This window comes from Episyrphus balteatus, chromosome 3, assembly GCF_945859705.1.
Source record: "Episyrphus balteatus chromosome 3, idEpiBalt1.1, whole genome shotgun sequence".
In the NCBI taxonomy this organism is placed as follows: domain Eukaryota; kingdom Metazoa; phylum Arthropoda; class Insecta; order Diptera; family Syrphidae; genus Episyrphus; species Episyrphus balteatus.
Window position 1 is genome coordinate 130,094,449 of NC_079136.1, and position 16,027 is coordinate 130,110,475.

The window sequence follows — 16,027 nt, forward strand, 5'->3', positions numbered from 1 at the left end:
AATGTAGAGAGGTTTTTTTTAAAACTCTTTTCAAAAAAAATTGACTCAATGAGAAGAATCATACATTATGCAGTTTTGTCTGAATTACTTAAACAAAACTTGTTGTAAATTATATATAATTATTATATTCATAAACAAAAACAATACTTTAATAGAAATGTAATAAAATAATATTTAAAACAAAACAAAAAAAATGAAAAACGATTAAGTGATGAACGATTTTTTTAATAAACTAAATAAAAAAAATAAATTTTAATTTTGTTGTTTTTTTCTTTTAATTCACAGGAATATGAATTGCAGTTCAGAATTTCAATAGAATATTATTAATTTTAAAAACATACGAAGTCAAGTTTAACACCGATTTGTTTAAGAATGAAGAAAAGAAGAGAATTGTTTTTATGCAACAAGTTTTAAATAATGGATTATGAAGCACAAGTCAGAAAAATATCTTTAATTACAAAATGTACAAGCATATTTCCTGCGTTTAAGGTAATCGATTTATATAAATATTTCAAATTGTAGGTCAGTACTGACTTTTTGGGTTGCAAAAATCATGAATCATAGGACCAGTTTTTGAGTGCTGAGTTAACTCAGAATTAGTTAATCCTGCAAATTAGCTTAAATTCAAACAATAGACAAAAGATGTGAAAATGTTTAATAATTGGATTTTTTATTAACATGATCCTAAGTTAACGTAAGAAAAAAGTAAATTTAACTCGGGGCTAACTTTAATCCTGCAGAAATGCTTGGCCTTAATACCGTTACAATTTCAATGAAACAGTAGCAGTTACCCATTATAAATTAATTAATTAATTAATAATTAAGAACGGGTAATATTGCAAAACGGTAAGTAGACATGGTACTTACAGTTTCAATTGAACTTAAAAATCAGATAATCCTAGATTCATTTTTTTACTTTTAAATTTCAAAACTTGACTTGATTTTTTGCTTCAAAAAATAAGTATGAATTATTATAAAAACAAATAAAAAATTCGTTAAAAAAGTCAACCGGCATGATTGAAAGAGTAAATTAATTAAACAAAATATATCTACATATATCATTTGAATTTTTCTTTGAAGTCAGATTTTTAGAAAAAAAACACTTTAGAAACAAGATTTTGAAAAAAAACTTATACCATTTTGAAGTAATTGTTAACAAACATCTAAAAACTTAATATTTTCTTATGGACGTCCAGATGTTTCCGGAAGCATCCAGAAGTTTTCCTATGGTTTTTTTCTATGGCACGAAAATGACAGATAGAATGATTCTCAGATGAGAAATTCTCTTCTCGACTTCAAGCCAGATTCCACTTAAAATCACTTATACATAACTCAAACATCAAACAATATTTCCTGGTGCAAAAGCAAATATTTGATTAATAACAAACACGATATAAACTGTTTCATTAGATTTTAGAATGAGTTAATCCTCGAGTGAAACCAATCGAAAACGATAAAAAAATTAACGATTTTTCAAAAAAACTTATTTTTTTTTTATTCAAAAATTTTGTTTCCAAAATTGTTTTTGAACTGTTTCAAAGCAAAGTCAATATTCCTATATTAAAAGAAACATCTACGAAATTGAAACCGGTTGAGTCTGATTAAAGTGCATGTAATTTTTAATAAGATTTTCGTGTTAAAATAAAGCTAAATGAGGAAGTACTTCATCAAAGGAATAGACAATACATATATTTTTTATGTTTAGTAAATCTATTAAGGTCAATAGATTCCTTTGTTTTAATTTGATTAATTTTAAACGGCGCAGGCTGCAATCAATAAAACTGATGTTTTTGAATAATCAGTTGTGTATGCATACTTTCTATTGTTTAAAATTAAGATAATAATCAGTTAGTATAATACTGTGTAAAGATATTCTTTGATGAATTTTTTCATGCATAATTATTATCAGGCGCGTCCGTACCATTGTGGCAAACGGGGGTAGTGCCCTTAGGCCGCTGACCAAGGGCAGGGGAAATAATCTTTTTTAAATAAAAATTATTCGAAAAATGACATGTATTATGCTCGTAATATCTTGTAAACGAGTCAACCCATTTTCTTAAAAATTGGAATTCAAATATTCATTTTAAACTAAAATCTTGTTTTAAGCAAGTTTTTGCAACCGAATCGTGCGAGTTTCAAAATATATAGTTTCTAACCAAGTAAGTAACAATTTTCCAATGATGATGGCCTTCCGAAGACTGGTCAGTTTTTAAAATTTATCCTGACCAGCACAGGAAATAAATGGGAGAACCGAAATTAACCCTCCTTTTGTCATGCTTTTTTATTTATTTCTTTTTTGTTTCTCAAAAATGTCAGGGTTGATTATTGTTTGTTGCAAATTATTAGAGCCAAGTGCAATAATGTTCATCGAGCTATTGTTAAAATCTCTCTTTCTCTCTCTCTTTATAACAAAAGAATAAAGGAAGATCCCAAGGGTTGCTCAGGAAAACACGATACTGTATTTCCTCCCCTATCTACTATTATACTAAAGGCTTTCCCAATGCAGCAATGTCAGTCATGATGTCTTCGTTTTGCGTGTACCACAAGTGCACATATAACCGACTGCCAAAGAGTGAAAGCGTAAGAAACTTTTTATTTGTTGTTGTTGTTTGCCTTTTTGTTTATTTATTTCAGTTTTTGGGGAAACAAGGACATTGGAATTTGGAATTTGGAATAAACATTTGCGCAGAGAAGACTCTTGCTCTTGCGAGTAGGTACTCATGCGAAAGAGCAAGTGTCGTCTCGTGCCAACAACAAAACCGACCGACAACAACGGCAACAACCCCAAAAATCATATGTGAAGGTTGTTTGCACGCGGTGTGTTGTGTTCTTGTTGTATTGTTCCCCCTTCCGGGTAGAAGGTATATCCCAAACAATATTCTTGTGCACAGCTGGAAGGATGAACACAAAAACGTCTACAACGGACACATCGTCCGTAGTCATCGCGCAGTCAAATTCACTAGGTGAGCAGCAGCAGTGAATCTGAATGGTCGTGGTGCTTCTGTGTTCAGTTTGCTAGGGAACATCAATTCAGATGGATACTAAAAATAGCAAAAAAAGAAAATATATAAAAAAAAGATATTCTGCTCTCATCTCTCCACCTACAAAATAATTACTAAGAAGAATATTTAGTAAAAAGAAAAGAAAACACACAACAGACAGAGCACTCATTATTTTTAAGCAATTTTAAACATTTTTGTGCGGTTAATAAAATTAACAAAATTAAATAAATAAAAAAAAAATCGCGAGTATAAAGTCTAATCAACCACAAGAACAGCAAGCAATTATCGACCGTTTCAAAAGGACGTTATGTGAAGAAAAAGTTTAGATATCTTCCCACCGTCATTGTCAGCAGCTAACTCGACTACTCCCCGTCATATTCAGTTCCGCGTTTTTGTGTGTTTCATTTTAAGTTTTGCAATATTTATTTTTTTGCAGATAAAAGTGTTTTTTTCTATTTGAAAAAACAAAAAAAAGAAAATAAATGCGCTCGATGGTGATGATAGAAAATATAAAATTATTCTGTATCGGTTATTGGCATAGTGAAAATTTTCACTCGTACATATTTATTTAATAAATAAAGTTTTAAAAATAAGAAAAATGGAAAAAGATTAAATAAAAATGCAATTAATGTTATCTTAACTAGAAATATCTAAAAATTTGTTTGAAGATAAAACAAAACCAAAAAAAAAATATATATCAATATGAAAATTTCAAAACATATCCAAATCATTTATCCGCAAAGTGATTCTGATTATATTCGAGATACGGATACAGCAAAAAATAAACTAATTTAGTGCAATATGCTGAGTACATTATATGAGTACCTTTTTAAAGTAGTTAAGTTATAAATAATATTAAAATAATTGTTATTTTCTTCCAATTGTTTATTGGAATAAAACATAAGAATTAAAATTAAAAAAAAAAAAAAAACCAACAACCATGACTGCTGCTGGGATTTTAATTCGTGTGTGTCTGATTAGTTTTGGAATAACATTCTGTTGTATAGAATGTATACATTTGGGATTGATTAGTCCGATTGGTAAGTGAGCTATTTATTTGTAATAAATTTCATTGAGAAGAATATTGACTTTCCAGTTGCACAATTACGCAACACACAACCCCATCATCCCCATGTCCAGTTCATTCCATATCCCATTCCCTCCCTTCCCTATTCAACTTTAACGTGTTGATTTATATACCTATGGAAATGAAATGAAACCCTACTTGTAGAGCAGGCAACAACAACAAGAAAAGAGAGGGAATTGGGATGAAAAAATGTGAGAGCCTCGTTTTGTTCCCTAATGCATGATGCACCTGTATCTCATAGGTAGACTCATGCATGATGACGATTCTGACAAATTAGTTCAGGCAAATAAACAAAAACACCTATTTGTGTGTTTATTTTTTTAAACTGTTTGGCAGCTGACTTTTTTTTTGAATATTCAATTAGATGTCATTCGAAAGTCGAAGAGTTTTTGAAATAAGGGGGATGCAATTAATGGATAATCATTGGAGTGTTAAAATAAAAACAACCATTTTTGAAGCGTTATGTTTTATCAGACTTCAACAGTTTTCAAATTATCCTACATACATATGCTGTTAAAAAGCAGACTATGCTAATTAAGGGCTGCTCGTATTTCAACGATGATATTCCGTTGGGATCGTTCCACTTGGTGACTATAATTTGTATACTGTCGTTGTTAATCTTGCCACGGTCATGGTCATTTCTGAGCTCATTTAAATGTATACATAATATTATTCCATCGATTAAAATTGAACAAACAAAAAAATGTATAGCTAGGTTAGTTTAATTGCTCTGTAAGTGCTATATAGACGGGTTGGTGGCGAATGAAGGCTGGAACAAGGTTTTTCAAAAAAAAAAAAAAAATGAGGTGGATAGTTTCCAGATGGTCTCCATATTAATATTAAATAAGTTCTAGTTTCGGTTGCACAGCGTCAATTCGTTTTTTTATTGTAAATTTATTTCAGCAATAAATGCGTTTTCAATTTTTGAATACCTAACTTTTTTTAAACTGCATCTGCGAAATATTTTCGTTTGGTGATCCACTCGATAATAATTATCTGTCTACGGTTTTTGTTGAAGAATTTTTTAACCCTTAACTATAGTGGTGGGTCCAGGGGACCCACATCAACTTTTAAAAAGTTAATAAAAACCGTTGAAAATGAATTTTCTCTTTTTTTTTTTTATTTTTTTATTTTTTTTTAAATTGTTATCTTTTGATGCTTAAAAACAAAATTTATAAAAAAATTCAATTTTGTATTTTATTTTATCATTTCAAAACACCACAAATTTTCACCACTATAGTTAAGGGTTAATAACGATACCTCTCATAGAACCATTTTCGTAATTTCTCAACGACTGAGCCAATTTCAACGAAAATTTGAGTGTTGTAAAATGTATATTTTTGGATTTAAAAAACAATCTTCTTTGAAAACAATTTGATGGTTTTTATTGAAATTTTGTTTTTATGTATCAATAATTTCGTTAATTAATATTGTAAAATCAAATTAAGGCGACTTTTTAAATTTTTAATTGTTATCGGATAGTATTCATACAAAGCTCTTTCTTAAACCTCTTACTTACTTGTTTTTTTTAGTACAAGAAATTTAATAGCATAGAAGACCAAAAACATTTAAAAGGATGTTTTTGTAGTTAAAAATGCATTTTTCCGGTTAAAATTTTGTTTAATTGCTATGGCCTTCACCCAAAAAAGTGTTGAAAAATTTTTGAGGCAGATTTTCTGTCAATTTTGAAAAAAACGCAGATTTTTATAAAAAAAATACATAAAATTGGTTATGACATAAATTGTCGGTTATCTTTGACGTTTTGAAAAGTAGTAACATTATTTCCAAAAATCATTGGGGAGAGGTCAAGAAAGTAATGTTATGTCGAATTCCTTTCAATTGAAAAATCGAATTTTCGGCGATCTCGAAGCGAATTTTTTCTGAAAATCATGTTCCATAGAAAAAAAAAATCGCCTCAAACGAAGCAGAATTCGAATTTTTTTTAATCCTTCTTTTTTGAGAGATTTACACGGATTTGCACACACACTTGGAACATTTGACATTTCTCAAACGTCAAGCTGAAAGTTTTCTTCGTGTTGTTTGTTTATTTGAGAACACCAACTTCAAATAAAGAGAAAATTTTAATTGAATATCGTATTTTTATTGCGGAAAAATATGAAATAAATACAAAAAAAAACAATGTGCGATCAAAATATATTTTTTCCTGGCATAGTTCTTGTGAAAAAGTCAATTACTGTGACTTTTCTTCTCGTAATTATCGTCAGAAAAATTTTTCTCTGTAAAACCACAGCATACGGCCAAAATAACAACCTTCTACTTCATCTTCACTCAGATCTTAATAATAACTGCAATTTCCCTTTGATTCTGATTAAAATAAATCTATATTACCGAAGAAAATAAACAAAATTATTGATCAAAGAAATCTCTGGTTTTATTTTGCAGAAATTGTTTTGGTTTCAGCTTGACGTTTGTGTAAAAATTGTTGTCAAATGACACACATACAATCGCAAAAAGAATTCGGTCTGTTTTCATGTTCCTTTTTAACACCAAAAATTCGATTTTTTTGAGGCGATTCAAAAAATTGAAAGGAATTCGACATTAATAATTCACACTTGTTTTTTTTTTTTTATTAAATAAAACCTTAACGGTAATCCTTCTGTGACTTAAGAGTCCTCTTTCTACTTATACTTATTTCCTAAGGTGTGTTTATAATGCATCCTAATGTATAGAAGTCCTAACAAAAACAACGTTTCCAACATATAACCCAATTGTAATTAACGAGAGAATGTGGCCTGACCATTAGAGTCCTATTCATATAGATGAATGGTAGGGGTGTCAAGATGAAGACACAGAAAAGGGACCATGCTGGGCAATAGTTTTTATTATTAATTTGGCTATGTCTTAAGGGAGCATTACTAGCTTGGTTTAAACTAAATCGTCATACCATTTCCTTTTCGTTTACAAATCTTTGTATAAATAGTATTTCTCTTAACCCAACTTTTAACTTTATTACCTTTTTGTAGCAGACAGAAAACCAATGTACATAACCTCCTTTTCTTTACAATAATTTTAATAAAATAAACATGTACATATTTACAAATACTTTAGAAGTAGTAGAGGAATTTGGATGCCATGACACTGAACTAAGACTTACATGTGGCAATTTAGACTCCAAACTGGCAATATTAGAAGCAACATTTACACCAAATTGCACACATGACGAATGCCTGCGCTTAGACATGAAAAGGTAAAAGCACTATCTGTAATTATTCTATGTACACAAATTTAATTTTTAATTTTTCTTTTCTTTAAAGACTTGTTAGAACATTTGCTTCAGAAGAAATAGAAGAGTCTAAGAATGCAGAAAAGGAAGCAGGTGAAAAGTTCCTCGAAACACTACGACAAAGTCCTCATTCAAATGAGGAGGACACAGATGTTGATATATTAGAAGATGGTAATTTTACGGATGGAAAAACTAATCGCATTAAAACTAATGGTAATGGTTATACCTACACACATTACACAATTTTTCAATAAAGTCAACCAAAATATACAAAAACTACCCTTATTATTATTTACTAGGCCAAAATAAAAATAGAACATCGCTTCGTTTGGTCTTGGAACGACTTATAATACGTTACTTGCGTAGAATATCACCCGAAGAAGAATTAGAAGGGGGACGCTTTTCACGTTCTCTTCATAATTCTACGCCAGAAGAAACTACCCCCAACATCCCTTCAGGTATAGTACATAAAATATTATAATACACTGTCTGGAAACAAATTTTATGAAATATTAACAACCCCCATTTTTAGTAATTCTCAACGAAACTATTGAAGCTGTGCAAGATGAGGATTCTATCCGAACACAATCAGCCAGAAGTCATTGTGAAGAACAAGGAAGACAGATTTCGTCTCTCAACCGTTTGGATCTAGAAAAATCCTATAGGAATCAGTCAGCAAACGAATACAATATCCGTAGAGTACTGAATAAAAGGTAAGATATTAATCTTCGTACTTTGAAGATATTATCCAAGCCCCACCACAAAAAAGCTATATGCCATCTTTATATACGGTTATTGATTTTTATGCAATTTGTGTCCTCTTAAATTCCATCACGCACGTACATCATATTGTACCTACCTACTTGCAATTTGCACCCTCAATGTTTTGGATCACGTGTAGAAAAAAGAAGTGCTTCAACCACACTTGAAGTGTTTTGGTATTTTGTGCCTTTAAAATATAAAAAATACACACAAAAAAAAAATGGGGGGAATCCGGCTTTCAACATGGCAAAACAATGTAATCAAAGAAGACTGCTGAAGGGTTGGAATCATTAGATCGCATACAACACTGACTAGAAGTGTGTTATTTGCAAAAGGCTTTTAAGGAGAATCTAACAACTTAGGCAATGAAAGACAAAGGCGGAAAGGACATTATTTAAAAACATGACTGTATCGTGCAGTTAAATATATTGTATTTGTTTTTTTTTCAAATTATTTGTATAGCTACCCTATGAATTTACCTACTTATACTTATTATTAAAAGAAAAAAAGTTGTGCAAAATGTTTTCATATCACGCAATGTTTAACCTTTAACCAATTATTTTTTTATATACTTATGCTGGCCTAGTTTTTAACTTTTTAAATGCCTTAAACTTTAAAGTTAATGTAATTTTTTTTTTATTTCAGATGTTCTGGCAAAAATCACTGCAGTTTTATATTTTCCATCGACCACCCTTTTGCCAAAGTCTGGGAGGGTGGTGTAGTGCGAGTTAAATACATTTGTATGGAAGGTGAGTTCATTTCAATTGAATTTTTGTGTTTACATACTCGTACACACATAAAATTATGTCAACAAACTAAATTCAACTATATAAGAACAACAAGAACAGCTAAAAAAGACAACCCCATTGAAAAGTTTATGTCATGGTCTACCAAAATAGAGATTTCACATATTCAATTACAACATATCCCCTTTTAATGTTATGACTTCAGACTATAAGTTCTTTTGTGTCGTTGTTCTTTTTTTTCGTATATAGAAGAGTAAAAGTTTTTTTGATACAATTTCGTGATTCATATTACAGACGAATAGTTTTGCCAAGAAATAATACATAGTTTAAAATCATTGATCAATACAAAGAGTTCAAGTTCAATATTTTATTACTTCAAGTTCTACGTCATACTAGAAATCAATGATATAAATTAGATTTTGTTTTTCAAATTTTTTTATACTCTTGAAGATGAATAACGGCCTTTTTAAGGCAGGAAATAAGTCTATTTAGGATGAGTATGAAAAAGTTTTCTAATTGAAAATAAATAAATTTCTAGCGCGATAAGCTCTTATTGAACAGAGGCCTTGTTACATAGAACGTCCAGCAATTTCTGTATGACTGGATTTCAAGAACATGCTCTTTTAAAACAACGCGATGTAATAACATATATATTTAGAGTTTAAAAGTAAACGGTCACTAGGGCGTATGCGTACTTTTTTATCTCAAAAAGGTTGACAATCGGCCCTAGCTAGGTATCCGCCGACCTGCTTGCGAGATAATTTGCTTTACTTTCTCCAAATTGTTTATAACAACCTAATTTTCAGTTATTAATTAAAAATTATAACAAAATATAACTTTATTTTGAATAGACTTTCGAATAAATCGTTATTGCGGCGAGCATTTAACCATAGGCTATGAAATAGATCCAAATATTCAAATTCTTGATAATGCTAAAGGTGATCCAAAAGCTGAAGCAAGACTTCAACCACGTGAAACTGCCCTCCACTCACTTAAAATAATTAAGGCTGATAAAATAAGTAATGCTGATAACATGAGAAATTCTACTATAAGTGGATTAAGAAAATTAAAAAACCCCGTACCGTACGTTAAACAAGAAGAAACACCAACAGAAGGACAAAAAAGTAGAATTTATTCTCAGGTAAGTAATAAAAAAATCATTAACATTTTCATCAATAACCATTTTTTACTTATATAAAATATCATTTCAAGGATTTTCGAGTTTTAAAAATTCTTCCCAGTAATCTTGATGACTTTAATGATATCGAAACAATAGGAGATGAAATTTTCTTTAAAAAAGAAGATATATCGACAGAACATGTAATGAGTGTAAATGAACCAAGTTCAACTACCACTTCGAATTATAATGACTTAGAAACGACTGCAGCTACACCAAAAAGTGAAACTGATATTTTAGATGAAACTATTAAAATAAATAATTTAGATAATAAAACAATTATTGAAAGTGAAAATTTAGAAAATGTAACTATGGTTATACGGAAAGGAGCTCACTATATTACGGTTTATCCAAATGATAATTCCACTGTTCAGAATGTGTCTGTACACCTTTCGGGCAACGATATAAGGCATACAAATGATGAATTAAAACTTACTCATCAAGAAGTTTCCTCTACTATCGAGCCTAAAAAAGAAATTGAAATTGTAAAAGGTATACATATTTACTAATCTCTTTCACATTTGAAAATAAAAATGGAAAAAAAACACTTACTTTCATAGACGAAAATCACGAAATTGATGAAAAGCATGAAGATATTTCCGATGAAGAAGAAAACTCTCGTGTAACATACAATAGCATTCAAAGAACATCATATAGATCACCATTGCTACATGGTTTTGCAATGACACCAGGATACCCCAAATTTTATATTGGAGAATTTGATTGTCATTGGGACATACTTGCTCCAGAGGGAATCAGAATATGGGTTACAATCATAGATAATTCTTTGCGATGTACGTATATGAGTTGTTACTAGGATTATTTAATTATTTAATTTGTTTTAAAAATATATATTTATATATACAGTCGATGATATTTGCAAGGACTTTCTTCAAATTGATGATTTCGGAACGAATACAACATTATTTAATAGCTGTGTTGAAGCTGTACAACCTGTTGGAGTAATGAGCACATCAAATTGGGTCAAAATTATTGTTAAAACAACTTCCAAATTCGCATTCCCCAAAAGAGGAGTCTTGTTACATTATACTGGTGAGTGTTTTTTTCGAATTCAGTGATATTTTATTTTATCTTACAAATGTAACCAATATTAACAAAAACAACTATAGTGCTAACCATTTTTAAATTTTAAGTTTGATTTCTATCTATTATCAAAAAAAAGATATTACTCGGCTGTTTTGATTTCCGTTTTATCCCATTTTCAAATTTTAGCTGTGCCGAATTCGAACACATTTTGCGAATTCATAGGTGTTTCGAAAAACGAACGGACCTACAATCCCACAAATGTTTGCGGTTTTCAATTTTGGTATCAATTAGCTACCGGAAAACAATATTCTCCAACAAAAAAGTCGAATGAAAATCAGAACAACCGTTTTCAATCCGTACGGATTCAATTTTCTTTTGCGTTTTCAAATTCGAACGAATATTAGAACAGCCGTGATAAGTCAACAAAATCGGAACATGAAAAAAGTGACTTCCGACTTCTGTTTGCCTCTATCTATTTTGTTAGTCACTTTAAAGAGTTTAAAATTTATAGCTAAAGTAATGTTACATTATTATATTATATATCATTCTTCAAATTTAAAAAAAAAATGTCACATGTTTTCAAAAAATTGATTTTTCAAAAAGGAAATTGATGCACACAAATAAAATCAATAAAACTTAAATGTTCCTACAATTTTAAAAACATTCTCTACATTCAATAATATTTGTATTCACCACATCAATTCTCAATATCAACCCTGTTTTCCATTTTATTTAGCTGATAGCTGTGTGAATCCACCACTCCCAACTCATGTCAAACTTGTTGAGAGAACACCAACAACCGCATTCTACGAATGTCATCCGTCGTTTCTATTCCCTGATTCTGGATTGAGTACTCGTAAATTAACCTGCAATAATATACACGTTTGGGATAAATTATTACCCGACTGCACTGGTAAGATAAATATATCTTTTTAATCATTTAGTTTAATCGTAGTTAGTTTAATTAGTTAATCAGTCATACTCATATTAATTCATTTAAGTTTATATACTTTTGTATTAATTTCTTATTCAAATGTTTGTTTTGTTTTTTTTTTCAATTTTTGTTTGATTTAATTAAAACAAATTTTCCATAATATAAGAGAGTATACATACTCTTACATAGTATATGCAAATGACGGAAGTATATTAATTTGAATAACTCAGCTCGCTCTATATTTATATGTACATAATAGATAGATTGTATTATACCCATGCGAGTTTGTACATATACGAAATTAAAAGAATTTTATTGATTAGTTAAACTTTATCAGCTTCTATACTATTGTGTGTACTGACAGTGTGTTATTATTTTATAACCTAAGTAATTTTTTTAAAATAAATGTACGTTTGTATCTTAAGATCAATTAATGTACTCATAACAATAGCTTCTTTATACATATATTATCATATATTTGAACTTTACAGAACAAGAAAACCTCACAGGGAGTGAAGAAAAATTAACTTTAATTAGCAAGAAACCAGATCTGTCTGTTGTCACAAAAATGCCATCCAAAAACGATGCTGATATGATTACTGGTACGAAATAATAGTTTATTGGTTTATTCATACATTTTTTTTTTTTTTTTCATTATTTAAATCCTACTTATCATTTTTTATTTTTTTTTTTATTTCTATCAAGATATTATCATTCCATGTGTTTTAATTGCCGGCCTATTCATAATCAATGGAGCGATTTTTGCTGTTATCATGAAATATCGAAACAGGTTTGTTTGAATTTGAAAAAAAAAAAAAAAAAAATAAGAATAACCTTTTCTAACGATGAGTGTTTAAAACGAAAAAGGAAAAAAAGAAGAATGCACATAGATTTGATATAACTGAGGAAATAAAATACCTAAAGAATGTGCACATTTCGTTTCTCGATTCGCTCATAATTTAAGGTTGCAAGTCAGGTTTTTGGTCAACCATAAAAACAATATCTTACTCATGATGCATTATAAAATTTTCAAATCGATTTTAATAAAAAAAAATCAATTTAAAGTTTAAATTAAATGCATTAGCTATAGGTATAGACTTCTCTTAAATTGGACAAGAACTTTAAATTGATTTGTTGATTTTTATTTTTAGAGTTTTGGGATGATTTGTTTCAAGTTTAAACAATTTTCTTCCATTTTCATTTACAAATAAATGTAATTGCGCATTTTTGAATTTTTAAGTTCAAGTTCAATAGTATAGTAGAATACTTTCTTCCATGTCTTAACACTTACTTTTTATCTATAAAGTAGGACTGAAAATGGTTCATTTTTCCGCAGAACGTAAAAGTGATAGTTTCAATAATAAGGGGAAAATGAAAATTAAATGTTCTTCCATTCAAACAAATTTCAAGAAATATCATTCAATTTTCCATGTGATACAAGATTTCAAAAAATCCAATTGCATTCACATGCATTTATCTGTTCTTGGTGTCTTATGAGGATTTATCCATTTTAGGGAATTGGAACTTTTTAATTATATTAAATTTTCTTATATTACCTTGTCTTACGGTGTTTTCGCTAAAACTAAGCAATTTTAATGGGTCCATGTTAAAAAAAAAAAATAAACCCAAGAAACTTCAGTTATTCGTTTTAATGGTAAATTTAAGTTAATTCTGAACGAAAAATAAATGAATTTTCGCTAAAAAAAATACTTTATAAGAGAACCAATGAGAAAGTTATGAACCTTTTGAAATTCCCAATGACTGTTAATTCGTATACAAAATCGAAAAAAAAATCATATTACACAATATACAGGGTGTCCCAAAAGTAATGGATCAAACGAAATATGCTGATAGGCCATCCTTAGGGCTCTCAGAATTTGGTAACTTGTTCATCCCAAATCCTTACGGTTTTCGATTTAATGCAGTTTTTATGAAATTTCGAAAAATCCCGACTTTGCAACAGTATTTTGCTTCCTTCGCTCATAATTGATTTTTGTTTTTTACAATTCTTTCACTAAAACATTGCCTAATAATAAGAAATAATTTATTAATCAAAATATTTTTTATTTTAAACGCCATTTTGCTGCAAATTTATTAACAGTTCCATGTTTTATAAAAACTCAATTTCTTACTTTTATTTCAGATCAACACCCTGAAAAAAATTTGTATGGTGTGACACAGGTTTTTTATTTTGAAAACTTGCCGTGTTATTGCAGTTTTCAAAAACGTATAAAAGTTTCCAAAGTTGAAGTTAGAACGAAAGATATTACAATTTACATGCAAAAAAGCAGGGCTTTTCAGAGAAAAATAACAAAGAAAAATAAACACATTTTCTCGACTGTTGTTTGTTTATTTGTTTTTGAACAAAAGCCTCGATTTTTGTTTGTTATTTTGCTCTGAAAACCCCTACTTTTTTTTCATGTAAATTGTAATATCTTTCGTTCTAACTTCAACTTTGAAAACTTTTATACGTTTTTGAAAACTGATATAACACGGCAAGTTCTCAAAATAAAAAACCTGTGTCACACCATATAAATTTTTTTCAGGGTGTTGATCTGAAATAAAAGTAAGAAATTGAGTTTTTATAAAACATGGAACTGTTAATAAATTTGCAGCAAAATGGCGTTTAAAATAAAAAATATTTTGATTAATAAATTATTTCTTATTATTAGGCAATGTTTTAGTGAAAGAATTGTAAAAAACAAAAATCAATTATGAGCGAAGGAAGCAAAATACTGTTGCAAAGTCGGGATTTTTCGAAATTTCACAAAAACTGCATTAAATCGAAAACCGTAAGGATTTGGGATGAACAAATTCTGAGAGCCCTAAGGATGGCCTATCAGCATATTTCGTTTGATCCATTACTTTTGGGACACCCTGTAGATGTACATAGTTTATATCAAACGTATAGCAATTGTCAAGTTTTTAATTTAAATAGAAAAGGTTATGAACAACGGATTTTAAAATTAACCTCTGGGTGCGGCCAATTAAGGCCAATTAAAAGAATGGTAACAGATGTTGATTCTTTGAGACGAAGAATTCGAATAGAACTATTTAGTCGTCCCAGAACTCTAAAAACAAATCATTTTTTTGAAAGTTCGCGATCCAGCAGTTCTTAAATGCTGTTTTTTTTTTTGTTCGCTGTTGTGATACAATTTTTAAAGTCAAATCGAGGTTATGACAAACCACTTATTATTGTATATATCCTATATTTTAAACAGAAGTAAGACCGTAGAAGACGGAGGAGTGGAGCTTGCTGAGCTGTGAAATTTCATATCAAAATGAAAAACTGAAAGAGAAACAAACAGAAAACAAAAAATGAACTACCGGAGGCCGTACCTGCTAACCATCCAAGAAAACATACTCATTTTTATATAAATTCATGTGTAAACTATGAGAATCAATAGAGCGAACATCATTAAGAAACTTACAAAGAAAACAAAACTTAAAAAAATATAAAACTCAAGGAAAGACACTAACGTACATTTTTTTAGGAGATAAGAATAAATTTAAAGCCTTCAATTGAACGATATTATGTAGTCAAAAATTATTGCTATTGTTAGACCAAAGAATTTTTATACTTTTTAAAAAAATAATAACAACTTACTGCGCATATAGTGCTTTATTCTTCAAAATTAAAATTAAAAACAATTTTGACTAAAACCACCACCAAATCAAAAATGTTAACAAAAAAACGAAAAATATGGAGTAATAAAGCATTTATGAGTTTTTAGTTTTTTATCAAATATAATTTGGGTTTTAATTAATTTATATAATTTTGTTTTTAAACATTTTACCTACATCACCATTCAATTATAAATAACATGCATTTAAAAAAAAAGTTCGAAAGCATCCTAAAAAAAATATCAACTCAGCCGTGTCAAAACAAAAAACAACCATCACCAACCCCACCAATTTTTATTATGAGTTTTGCATTTTCATAATACATATAGACAAAAAAAAAATATATAAGTCAAATTGTGCCTTATGTGTTCAAAAAAAAAAAAAAAAAAAACAAAACAAAAAAA

At 29.2% G+C, this 16,027-nt stretch overlaps 1 protein-coding gene across 2 annotated transcripts; it reads left to right on the forward strand.

The window, feature by feature from the left end:
- The first annotated feature begins 340 nt into the window (after window positions 1-340).
- Window positions 341-16,010, forward strand: LOC129916074 (uncharacterized). 2 transcript variants are annotated; one of them, XM_055995850.1, is made up of 16 exons: window positions 341-489; window positions 2,416-2,580; window positions 2,635-4,042; window positions 7,159-7,297; window positions 7,365-7,546; window positions 7,633-7,791; window positions 7,866-8,046; window positions 8,741-8,844; window positions 9,693-9,982; window positions 10,054-10,510; window positions 10,579-10,812; window positions 10,886-11,071; window positions 11,802-11,978; window positions 12,491-12,601; window positions 12,705-12,789; window positions 15,221-16,010. In XM_055995850.1, exons 3-16 carry the CDS (start codon window positions 3,943-3,945, stop codon window positions 15,264-15,266), a joined length of 2,451 nt encoding a protein of 816 aa, XP_055851825.1. In that variant the 5' UTR covers window positions 341-489; window positions 2,416-2,580; window positions 2,635-3,942; the 3' UTR covers window positions 15,267-16,010. The 2 variants fall into 2 exon arrangements, with proteins under 2 accessions (XP_055851825.1, XP_055851826.1); XM_055995851.1 differs by having other exon boundaries at window positions 2,635-2,963.
- Window positions 16,011-16,027: the final 17 nt, after the last annotated feature.